General features: G+C 38.5%; 1 protein-coding gene across 1 annotated transcript; it reads left to right on the top strand.

The window, feature by feature from the left end:
• The first annotated feature begins 5,245 nt into the window (after nt 1-5,245).
• Nucleotides 5,246-6,569, top strand: LOC128732888 (peroxiredoxin-2). Its single transcript, XM_053826317.1, has 4 exons — nt 5,246-5,361; nt 5,417-5,468; nt 5,517-5,658; nt 6,046-6,569. The coding sequence occupies exons 1-4, from the start codon at nt 5,332-5,334 to the stop codon at nt 6,503-6,505; spliced, it is 684 nt and encodes a 227-aa protein (XP_053682292.1). The 5' UTR covers nt 5,246-5,331; the 3' UTR covers nt 6,506-6,569.
• The last annotated feature ends 4,842 nt before the right edge of the window (nt 6,570-11,411 follow it).

Genomic DNA, 11,411 nt, shown 5'->3' with positions numbered 1-11,411 from the left:
TTTAACAATGTTCAAGATTAAATCAAATATTTTTCCACAAACTGCGATTCGATTCGATGTGATGTAGTAGAGGTGTGGAGGATGGTATTGTCCGTTCAGAAAAAAATTAGCGCTTTGCGCAAGAAATATTTACAAGGGACTGGCAACCCTATCCCTACTCTATGTGTTTGACAGTAGCCAACATCTACTGCCGGCGTGGATATTATTTGCAAAAATCAGGCTAAGATTTGAAAATAATACCCATCTGCCAGCATACCGGCTTTGCAGAGTGAAAGAAACAGAACGTATAGCGGTGTCATGCTGTTTCATTTTCGCAAATGGCTAGATGTTGACTGCAAAAACATGGCTGCCAAGCAGGGCCTTGAATATTTATAAATACACAGGTACTATAAACAGCCATTTTGAATTTTGTGCGTGACGTATGAAAGCTCAAAAAGCCATACGATTGCACTGTGAATTTGTTATTTTTTCATTGTTTACGGATATTTCTCAGGTAACTTTTCAAATAGACCTAAGTGGCAATGAGAGATTCTCTTCGCGTCTCCTCTCTTCCGCTTTTTACGGCGATCCTAAAGCATTTCAACACATCAGCTTTGCATTAAACGGTTGCCGGAGTCATTAGTTAGCTAAATGTTTCGGAAATTTCCTTTTCTATGCATTTATGTCACCCCATCGGCAGGCAACTATGTTTTCGCCGCCAACATCTCGTATGTGCGAGCATGAGATAGCATGTCAGTACTGCGTTTCACTCAACTGCCAGCAGTCTGATTTGGGCCCGCTGTCATATTTTGAGCCCCAGGACATGCTGTCGCTGACGTTCACTGCAGCTCGATAAAGAGATGTCGATGGGGTGATTTATGTAGTCATGAAAGACGGAAGAGTATATTGCCCCTTTTATGACTATTTAGACTACTGTGATAATCATTTAATGCAACATAACGCATTTTGCACTGTTAATCTGACACTAAAGTGGCTTTTAGTTTAATCAACTTATGCGTTTGAGGCGTTTGATTTCTTTTTCCTTCTTGCCCTTCTTTTTTACTTCATTTTCTTTGAGCGAAATCGTGAGCGAGATTTGACTGTGATAATCGTGTAAATCGGGGTAGTCTAAATAGGAGCAAATGTCGCAATAGTTATTATCCAGCCTTTTACGCGCTATAATGGCGAACGCTATAAATTGTGTTCGTAATATGCGTACAATCTTTTTGACTGCAGGGGTGAAGCGGAATTGGAATTTGTTAAAGAGCGCAAGAGATCGAAACATTTTGGTAGATTTTCACAAACACGTACATACGGGTATTTCTATATGAGTGTGCAAGAGATCCTTTAATGCCGTCAACGCGAATCAAATCTGACACTCTTCTCTTGCAACACTATCGTGCTCTTTCTTTCGTTTACGCCAAAGAAGGAAAGCAAAAATGTGCGAAATGTAAACAAAACTATTGCTCTCCTTCTTTTGCGTAAACGAAAGAAAGAGCAATACTGCCGTACAGAAGAAGAGTGCCCTGTTTTGATGGATGCAGACAAGGGGTTTCCAGTAAGGCGTACAAGTGCGTAGTAATCGGTATAGTAATCAATGATAATCTTAAGTAATCATGGTTAATTTATAGTAATCACAAGAGATTGATTACTAGAAATCAGCGGTAATCAATAAAGTAATCAAAAGTAACTTTTTCCAAAGGTGCGTAGTAATCATTGCTGCTGGAAACCCCTTGGATGCAGAGTTGTCAAAAAGATTGTACGCATATTACGAACACAATTTATAGCGCGTAAAAAGCTGGATTCGCTATGTGCGCGAAACGGTGCTGCCACCTTCCCAAGTTTGTTCTATTTGTGAAGTCTGTGCACAGGTTTGTTAAAGATTGAAAAGGATAGACAAAACTTTGCACCAAATCTTCACAAACTTTCCATATGACAGTTCCATGAGAGTACAAGAGATCGATTTGTGCTTACATAGCGAATACATGTGCATATCTAGCTTTTTACGCGCTAATGGCGGACGCTATAAAACGTGTTCGTAATATGCGTACAATCTTTTTGAAAACTCTGCATACATCAAATCTGTCACTCTTCTCTTGCAACACTACCGTACTCTTTCTTTCGTTTACGCCAAAGAAGGAGAGCAAAAATGTGCGACATGTAAACAAAACTATTGCTCTCCTCCTTCTACGTAAACGAAAGAAAGAGCAACACTGCCGTACAGGAGAAGAGTGCCCAGTTTTGATGTATGCAGAGTTGTCAAAAAGATTGTTCGCATATTACGAATGCAATTTATAGCGTCCGCCATTATAGCGCGTAAAAAGCTGGATAGGCTAATAAAAAGCTAGATTTCTGCTTCTTTAAGTGCTCATTGGTTACTTGGGTATTGCCAAAAAAAACTTCATGACTCCAAAAACATACCGCAACGAGCAACGCGGATTTTTTGTAGAATTAGACGTCACGCCAAACCGTTATTACTGGTTTTTCGGTTTTAAAAACGTATTGATAATGTTTTGCGCTACACCTAATTACTGCAACACCATTGCCCCACTTGCAAATACCGCATTGGCTTTAAATTTATTTTCACTTCGCTCGAACTGTAAACCCTTCGCATGAACTGTAAACCGAAAGCTCATGAAATTATGAAGAGATTCACAGTCTTTATTTCCCGCGAGCGAAAAGACATGCTTTTTCACTTGCTTCGATTTTCACTTCGCTTGGAACTGTATCCAGCTTTTTACGCGCAATCCAGCTTTTTATGCGCTATAATGGTGGCCGCTATAAATTGTGTTCATAATATGCGAACAATCTTTTTGACAACTCTGCATACATCAAATCTGACACTCTTCTCTTGCAACACTACCGTGCTCTTTCTTTCGTTTACGTCAAAGAAGGAAAGCAAAACTGTGCGAAATGTAAACAAAACTATTGCCTTCCTTCTTTTGCGTAAACGAAAGAAAGAGCAACACTGCCGTACAGGAGAAAAGTGCCCTGTTTTGATGTATGCAGCTAGGACAGGACGTGTCATCTGGCTTCTTACTCTTCTTTTCATTATGACCGCCATCCCGATTGAATATATTTTGTTACACTCTGCACCACTGTTGCATGTACATATTATTTTCAGAATAATTTCGTTTGCCGAACAACAGCTCCCGAATACGCCACGGATTATGCGACCTAAATCATGTTTTGCATTTCATTTTGAAAATTAAAATTCGTGTACAAACAAAACTAATGTAGAACCAAGCATAGAACTACAGAATACAAAAGAAATCAAAATTCGGAAATGATAACTTATTGTCGTATTCCCACTAATGAGTTTCAGCAACACTGAAAGCGATACCTCGTTATATTTTCCAGTCAACGGTTGCTCGTCACTTTCAGCCAATCAGAAATTGGGTCAATTTTGGGTCAACGCCGCGGTTGACACTTGGCACGTCCTATCCTAGCAGCGGGGTGCTATCCGTATCTTAACGAACGGTGTTTGACAGTCCACTTAACGAAGGGCGCTATTTCAAAAAATGCAAGAAACAGCGCCCGTCTGACAGGTAGATTTGCTGCCAACCTTTGTCGAGATGTGCTGAGATGTTGGTAACAAAAACATGGCACCCATCGCAAGCCCCTGTATCCTAGGTATGCAGAGTTGTCAAAAAGATTGATCACATATTACGAACACAATTTAAAGCGTCCGCCATTATAGCGCGTAAAAAGCTGGATAATGGCGGACGCTATAAATTGTGTTCGTAATACGTGAACAATCTTTTTGACAACTCTACATACATCAAAACTGGGCACTCTTCTCCTGTACGGCAGCTCTTTCTTTCGTTTACGCAAAAGAAGAAAGGCAATAGTTTTGTTTTCTAGAGTGACTATATACTGTATATAGTCACTCTATAGACCAAATCAAGGTGACGTCATCTGGCAGATACTGGCGCCCTTGTTTACTAACAGACCGCAGAGTTCAAAAAAGTTTCAGCTGTTAAACGGCAAGTTTGTTGTTTTAAACAGCATTAGGATAAATTTAAAACGCCATTATGCCTTTAAAACACACGCTACATTCGCTATAAACGAAAAGGAAAATTTTCCAAAATGTAAACAAGGGCGCCAGTATCTGTCAATTGACGGTATGATGATTTGGTCTATTGTTTTCATGTCGCACAGTTTTGCTTTCCTTCTTTGACGTAAACGAAAGAAAGAGCACGGTAGTGTTGCAAGAGAAGAGTGTCAGATTTGATGTATGCAGAGTTGTCAAAAAGATTGTTCGCATATTACGAAAACAATTTATAGCGGCCACCATTATAGCGCATAAAAAGCTAGATACCATGCTTTAGCACGAACCCAGGTTAATTTATGAATTCGCTATAAAGAAGGAGCTTCACCAAGAGCAACACTGCCGTACAGGAGAAGAGTGCCCAGTTTTGATGTATGCAGACAGGGCTATGGTGTGCTTGTCAAACTCCATATATTCGATGTAGAGTGACTATATACAGAGTGGCGACAAGTCATCCCAAATGTATGCAATGCGGTTTTTCCAAGGTTTTTGTTTCTCTTTCCTGCATACGCGTTGGATAGGTCGTCTGCTCGATTGGAATGACACTGACAGATAATTATCATTCCAATTTTGACATTGTCGCCACTCTGTATACAGTCACTCTAATTCGATGCGTTACTGACATGCACCAAAAATTTGGCTCTTAGGGCTACCATTTTTTCCAAATTAGAGTGACCAAGAAATTTTTGCAATATTTATATATTTTTTACTTTCAATAAGGCATTTTTTAATTGCTTAGAAAGTGAAATAACAGCGAAGAAAAAATTTGACTTACATATAAAACTAAATGGATTGTGATACTTTAAGCTCGTTTTAATTAATTGTAACAAAATTCATTACGACAATTATAAATGACCTTCAAACAAAACAAGTTTGGCTAGCTTATTACAAATAGACTGAATGCTTTTTACTGAGTATTTGTGTTTTTATGAAGAACGAACATTGGAAGAATTGGGATTGTTGTTTTTGAAATACTACTGCAAATACTAAATAGGAGGAATTTTTTATGGGGATGATGATTTCGATGCTAGGTATGAAATTTTCGCATGACACCACCCCCCTGTAGGCAGAGTTGTCAAAAAGATTGTTCGCATATTACGAACACAATTTATAGCGTCCACTATTATAGCGCTTAAAAAGCTGGATATCGCCCTCAAATATCGATATTTTAACGACGGAAAATCGATTATATCAAATATCGATATAATATCAACAACCCTACTTGCTGTGCTGCTTCAAAGTTCAAAGTTAAAAATTTCTCAAAGTGATCCACGTCCCGGAGGTCAACGTTAAAATTAATAATGAATTTTTTAAAGCTGCTTACACGAAACGTTAGTGCTAAAATATATAGGTAGTTTGTAATTACGTAACCATTCTATTTTTTAGACTTCTCGGATAGGTGGACTTCTTACAACTAAACAGAGTTTTATTCATACAGGTAAGTTAAAATTAAAGAAAGGGCTAAGACTTCATGTATTTCTTTTAGGTCGAATTCTCGAAATTGCACAAGTTCAAAAACCGGCTCCAAAATTTAACGGTATAGCAGTTGTAGGAAATGATTTCAAAGATATAAAACTAGACGACTTCAAAGGAAAATACTTGGTCCTGTTCTTCTATCCGCTAGATTTGTAAGGTTCATAAAGAAATATTGTCCTATTAGATTATTAACAAGATGCTCTTTTCTCGGAAATCAATGTCAATTTTTAAACGCTGCTTGGTACATTTTTTTCGGTTCCCAGGCAAGGTTCTGCTTTATAGGTATTTGAGTCATTGTTTTTTATTTGTTTAAAGATTTACCTAATTGCTGCAATATTTGTTATTGTTCAAATCTTGATCTGTTATTTGCAAATGACAATTATCTGCGAATTTTTACAATATGAATATTTAACATTTTCTGGATCGCTTTTAAGCATTTGAAATTATTTTACTTCATTTTGGTGATTTTTCGAATTAGCAGGTTAATAATCAAATGGGATGATAAGAAAAATTTGATTTTAAACAAGTTATTTTTACAGTACGTTCGTCTGCCCTACCGAAATAATTGCATTCAGTGATCGTATACAAGAATTTCGAGCATTGAATACAGAAATAGTCGGCGTATCCGTAGATTCGCATTTCTCTCATTTAGCATGGATTAATACTTCACGTAAGAACGGTGGTCTAGGAAAACTGGAATATCCTTTACTAGCTGATATAACCAAAAAAATCTCTGCTGATTACGGAGTACTGTTGGACGAAGGAATATCTCTAAGAGGGTTGTTTATAATTGATTCTACTGGTGTTGTTCGTCAAATAACAATCAATGATTTACCGGTTGGAAGATCCGTTGATGAAGCTTTAAGGTTAATCAAAGCCTTTCAATTTGTGGAAAAACACGGTGAAGTTTGTCCAGCAAATTGGGACCCTAAGGTCAACTCAGATACTATAAAACCAGATCCTAAAGCATCACAGGAATATTTCAACAAACATTCGTAATTTTGTAAACGGTATTGTCAAAATGTAAAAAAATATACACATAGAAAAGATAAATTGATTTTAACGTAATAATATCATTTGAGATATAGGGTACGGGAGGGTATTTTCAGCAGGTTTCTAAATTCAGCCTATTTGCCTCTTCTTTCGCCAATAACAATACTTTGCCGGCATACAATTTTAATATGCTATAACTATTTTCTCAAGACTGTAAGTAATCTACTATTTTTTTTTCAAAGAACGTCAAAACCCCCTGTTTTTCCACTAGAACTAGGGCATAGGCCGAAAAAATAGATGCCATCGCTTAATGGGCTGAAAATACCCTCCCGTGCCCTATAGCTTAGATTATTAAGGAAATTAGATATACCTACCTATGTTCGATTTCCTCATACAACAGTAAAAAATATATCATTAATTTTATCCACTGGCGAGCGGATTTGAAGTTTTGCCTTGGTGCTACGGATGCAGCTTTTGTTTAAACACTTTATACCTTTTTACTTCCTCGTTCCGTATGTCAGTTTCGAATGCGTGATAGCGTGATGTAATTACTAAAGAACTGTGTCTTCATGTGATGCTTCCCAGACATCTTTCAAAGTAACTGTTTCCGGTACTGAATATTCCAGCAACTGGTAAATACTCACTGACCACCGCAACAGTGCATCTGCAAGATTAGGCTCAAAAAATTTCAAAAAATCTCGAGGTCGGGAATTGAATAAAAATCAAAGTTTGTGTACCAGACACGACCGCTTACAGGTGACGCAGGACAACGTAAGTCTTTTTGTGGCGATAGTAGCATATATCCATGCATGTAATAATACGGTTCTTCATGTATACATGCTAAATGCAGCAAATATAGGGTTTGTTGAGACTGCAGGTTGAGAATATTCAATTATTTTCGAATGAATGTTAATAGCACCTCAAATCTTACTTCAACATCAAACACTATTTAGTTAGACATACAGGCCGGACTCGAGTATCCGGGGATTCGATTAACCGGGCGAAAAAAACTTTTTTTCGATGATTTATTTTAAACCTTAATGTCCTAAGAGGCGAACCAGCCGCAGGCTGAAAACCTCTCTAATATAGAATAAAAAAAACCTCTTCTTTCGCCAATAACAATACTTTGCCGGCCCCGGCATACAATTTTAATATGCTACAGTCACCCCAATATTATGGGCCACCCAGTATTATGGGCCAGTCCATACTTTACGTTAGCTTCATACGTAACAAATTAGTATTTAACTATCGAGTATGAGTTCAATAGATAGAAGCAATATTCCGCTGCATGCTTGATAGTAATGCACTTAGTTCAAATGCGTTAATTTTCTTAATTTTTCGCTAGTTGTCAGTTGGCTCCAATCGACTGTCCACTTGTTGCTATTTTTGCGATTGTTATAAAAAGTCGGTTGTGAATTATAAGCTGAATAGCGGCGTAAATTTGTGTGTCTGAGCATAAAATGAACGGAAATCGAGGGAATAGGTATGTATTCATTGAATTACGGTGAAACCGCTCAGAAAAATTCATTTTCCACTTTAATATACGAAATTAAACAATGGCCCATAATACTGGGAGCAAAATTGACTTTTCCCAGTATTATGGGTCAAGGATATAGATCAACAGTATTCGCTGTTTTTGACTATAATTGTAATTTGTTCTCAGTAAAACGAAAAAACGTGCACAGAAAATCAGTATACAGAAATCGAAGCTCCATGATTCTGATATATTGCATCACGCTTTTGATCCAGCAAGACAAATTGAAAAAGTTCGAGAAGTTGCAAGGGATCACAATCTACCGTACAGTACAGTTCCGCGTTGTTTTTGGAAACCACCCAAAACTAATAATCAAGGATCAAATACTTTTCTTCTTCCTGAATTTACTTACTGTACTTAGTTGGCTTGTTGTTCTAAGATAAAGCCTGATGAACAAAGTTTCTCCAACTGACAAATTTGAGTAAAAACTGCCGGCGTGTCGCTACCTGCTGCGATGGTGAGGAAAACGAAAACAAGTGTCAGATGCGGTATATTTCATAAAAAAATTTCAGTAAATTTAATTTTTAACTGGTTTTCGATTGAAAACTTTACTACATTTTTATCAGGTTTTGTAAGAAATTTGCTGTTTTACAAGTTATTTTAAAAACACTTTTAAAATAGTGAATTGAAAGAGCATAAATTTCAAGAATACTGTAAAGGTTAGTGTGGCGACTTAACTAATCGAACACAGCAGTGATCCTAAAGCGGTTTTTGCATATTATTGGAATGTTTTTCTACTTTACAAGATCCTTATGCTTGTTTTGTGGATGGTAAATGGTTGAATAATTCGCTCCAGAACTACCACGAAGTTCTACAGCCTCTTATTTAGCAACTCCTCTCTCTACCTCCTCGTGGTACCATCCGGGATACGTTCTTTAGTGGAAATCGGACAACCGGTGGAAACTAGGGTCGTATGCGGACAGAGAAGGGGGCACTCATGCGAAGGCTGAGGGTAAACTCTCCGCCTGCAAATAACGGATCTCGGTAGAAGCATGTTCGGTGAACCTGAGCAGAGAATCCAAAGCCCCCAAAGGAGGGTGGTTTTAATAGCTGTTATCCATGGCTAAAAGTAAAAACAAGAATGGATAAACCCCTAATCCAAGGTGTCATGCGACCCGTGCCGAGGGATGAATGGTGGGGGGGGGGGGGGGGTTTCATAAATACTCAGCCTCAAACGGAGCTTGTGGAGTACCAGAGCGCCCTCCACAGTAAACAGCCCTTACCGCATCATGAGGGGCTCTGATGCGGCAGACTCTTCTTTCCCCTCAACTCGTGGGATTCTATATGAGCAATCAGAATAAAACATTAACTTCAGTGAGCGCGGACGGATTAGATAATCCGTTCGCAAGAAGTGGTATCCAGAGATCTCCACCGATGGGTACCAGTAGAAGCGCCAGCGTAAGCGGAAAGGGAAACGGCACACCTGTCACTCCAACTGCATCTACGCCGGACGCAGCAATGAACGGCCCGTCGCTAATAAAAGCAGTGGCAGGCAAGAGAGACATGCTACCAAGAGTGGTAGCGGCGTCTCATCAACTCGATGCCATTATCGAGTTCGTGGCAGGTCGCAGCACCTTAGCGAAAGACCTGAAACAAAGTCTGCTCATACTTCGGAGCACCATGCGTGCTGCGACGAAGGAGCACAGCGAACTCGAAGCGCGAGTAAAAGTGGCAGAGAAAGAGAAAACGCTTGTATCAAGGTCTGCACAAACGGATGCCTGCCCGTCAATGGCTGACCATTCCGTGGCACTCGCGACTACGGAGCAGTCTAACGACAAGGCATCCGCCAAACGCGCAAGGCAGTCCTCAGGGGAAGAAACCCCCTCGGGTCCAAAGAAGCACCTGATAGCAGAGGGTCGAAAGCCAACCGAAGTACCTACTGAGGGTAACAAGATGCTGTTAGCGTCCGACAACCAGTGGGAGTTGGTCAAAAAGAAGAAGGCCAGGAAGAAAGAGGAGTACCGAGCTTCACCGAAAGTGGCTAGAAAAAAAGGAGCAAAGGCGATGCCCTTATCCTCAAAACTGAGGGGCCGAAATATGCGGAAGTTTTAAAGGCCATGAGAGGGCATGATCAGTTGAAGGGTCTTGGCGCGGATGTGCGGAGTATCCGCCGCTCTCGCACAGGCGACACCCAAGTAACACACTTGGTTTTAAACAAGAATTGACAACGGATTTAAAACAAATCGAATTGCTAACATTTCGTTTCCACATACTTAATTAGGGTAATTGATCTTGAATGGACCTATTTAGCGCTTTTTAACACCACCACTCGCACTCCTGCTCAATTTACTCGTCATTTATAAATAATATGTGGTGATGTTACTATTTGTTGGAAAGTACCACCTTTTTTCTACATTATCAGTACTTTAAAAATGTATAATTGAAACTTTTATTAAATATATCGTTTTTTGCCAAAGCCTTTTTTTGATCTTGAATGGACCCAACATGATCTTGAATTGGACCTATTTTTGATTTTGAAATGGACCTAAATTAGGATTGTCATAGTTTCTTCCATGTAAATGAACAAAATAATAACAAAGAATTTTTTTTAATAGTACAACTATACTACTGTTATTTATTAATAGGATACAAGGTTGAACAGCTTTTACCTTTCTTATTTTTCTAACAGAGGAAAGGTATGAAAGTCGGTTGAAAAATTTGAAATCGGTCACAGTCACCGAGGGTCTTGTTTTTATATCAGCCCAACAATTGAACAATGTTTCAGTGACTTGATATGCGTTGTGTATGTATGTGTGTGTGACATTTGTATATTGGGAATTTATTATTACCTGTTGTTCAGATATGGTTGAATTTAGAAATTTATTTATTTGCAGTCAATCGTGTGTAGACCGTGATACAAGCTTAACCTAATGTTATCAATCGATTACATATTCTATTTATGTTTGCTCGTTTCTGCTAGTTTTCTGTTGTTATTGACTTGAATTACTTATTGTCCTAAAATATTGCTTCAATTTGGTTTTTTTAATTGTGAAGTCAATAAAATTACAATGTTGGTTGTATAGCACCATCATTTGATTTATGGGCCCGAATTTAGCATAATTAGTTCGATAATGATCCGTGGCAAATAGTGTACGAACACGTAAATTTCTAGTAGGTGCGTAAAAATTTAATTTAGATAAAAGTTCGGCAGAGTCAATACGTTGTGAGACTATGTCATTAACACATGAGACCATTGCAAATTCACGACGCGCCTTTAATGTTTCGATATTTATAAGCTTGCAGCGGTTGTCATATGACGGAAGAGGAAGGCTCGTCCAATTTAAATTACGGAGTGCGTACAACAAGAATTGTTTTTGTATTGATTCTATTCTATTTATGTGTGCATTGGCAAACGGAGACCATAGATCATTACACGGG

Source organism: Sabethes cyaneus, chromosome 1 (assembly GCF_943734655.1).
Source record: "Sabethes cyaneus chromosome 1, idSabCyanKW18_F2, whole genome shotgun sequence".
Lineage (NCBI taxonomy): Eukaryota > Metazoa > Arthropoda > Insecta > Diptera > Culicidae > Sabethes > Sabethes cyaneus.
This window is presented reverse-complemented; position numbering and strand designations above follow the sequence as displayed.

Bases quoted from the DNA above. Each gene is read 5' to 3' on its own strand.
- LOC128732888 (XM_053826317.1), top strand. From the start codon at position 5,332: ATGAATTTTTTAAAGCTGCTTACACGAAAC. The intron at 5,362-5,416 runs GTTAGTGCTAAA...TCTATTTTTTAG, and splicing joins TAAAGCTGCTTACACGAAAC to ACTTCTCGGATAGGTGGACT. The intron at 5,469-5,516 runs GTAAGTTAAAAT...TATTTCTTTTAG, and splicing joins ACAGAGTTTTATTCATACAG to GTCGAATTCTCGAAATTGCA.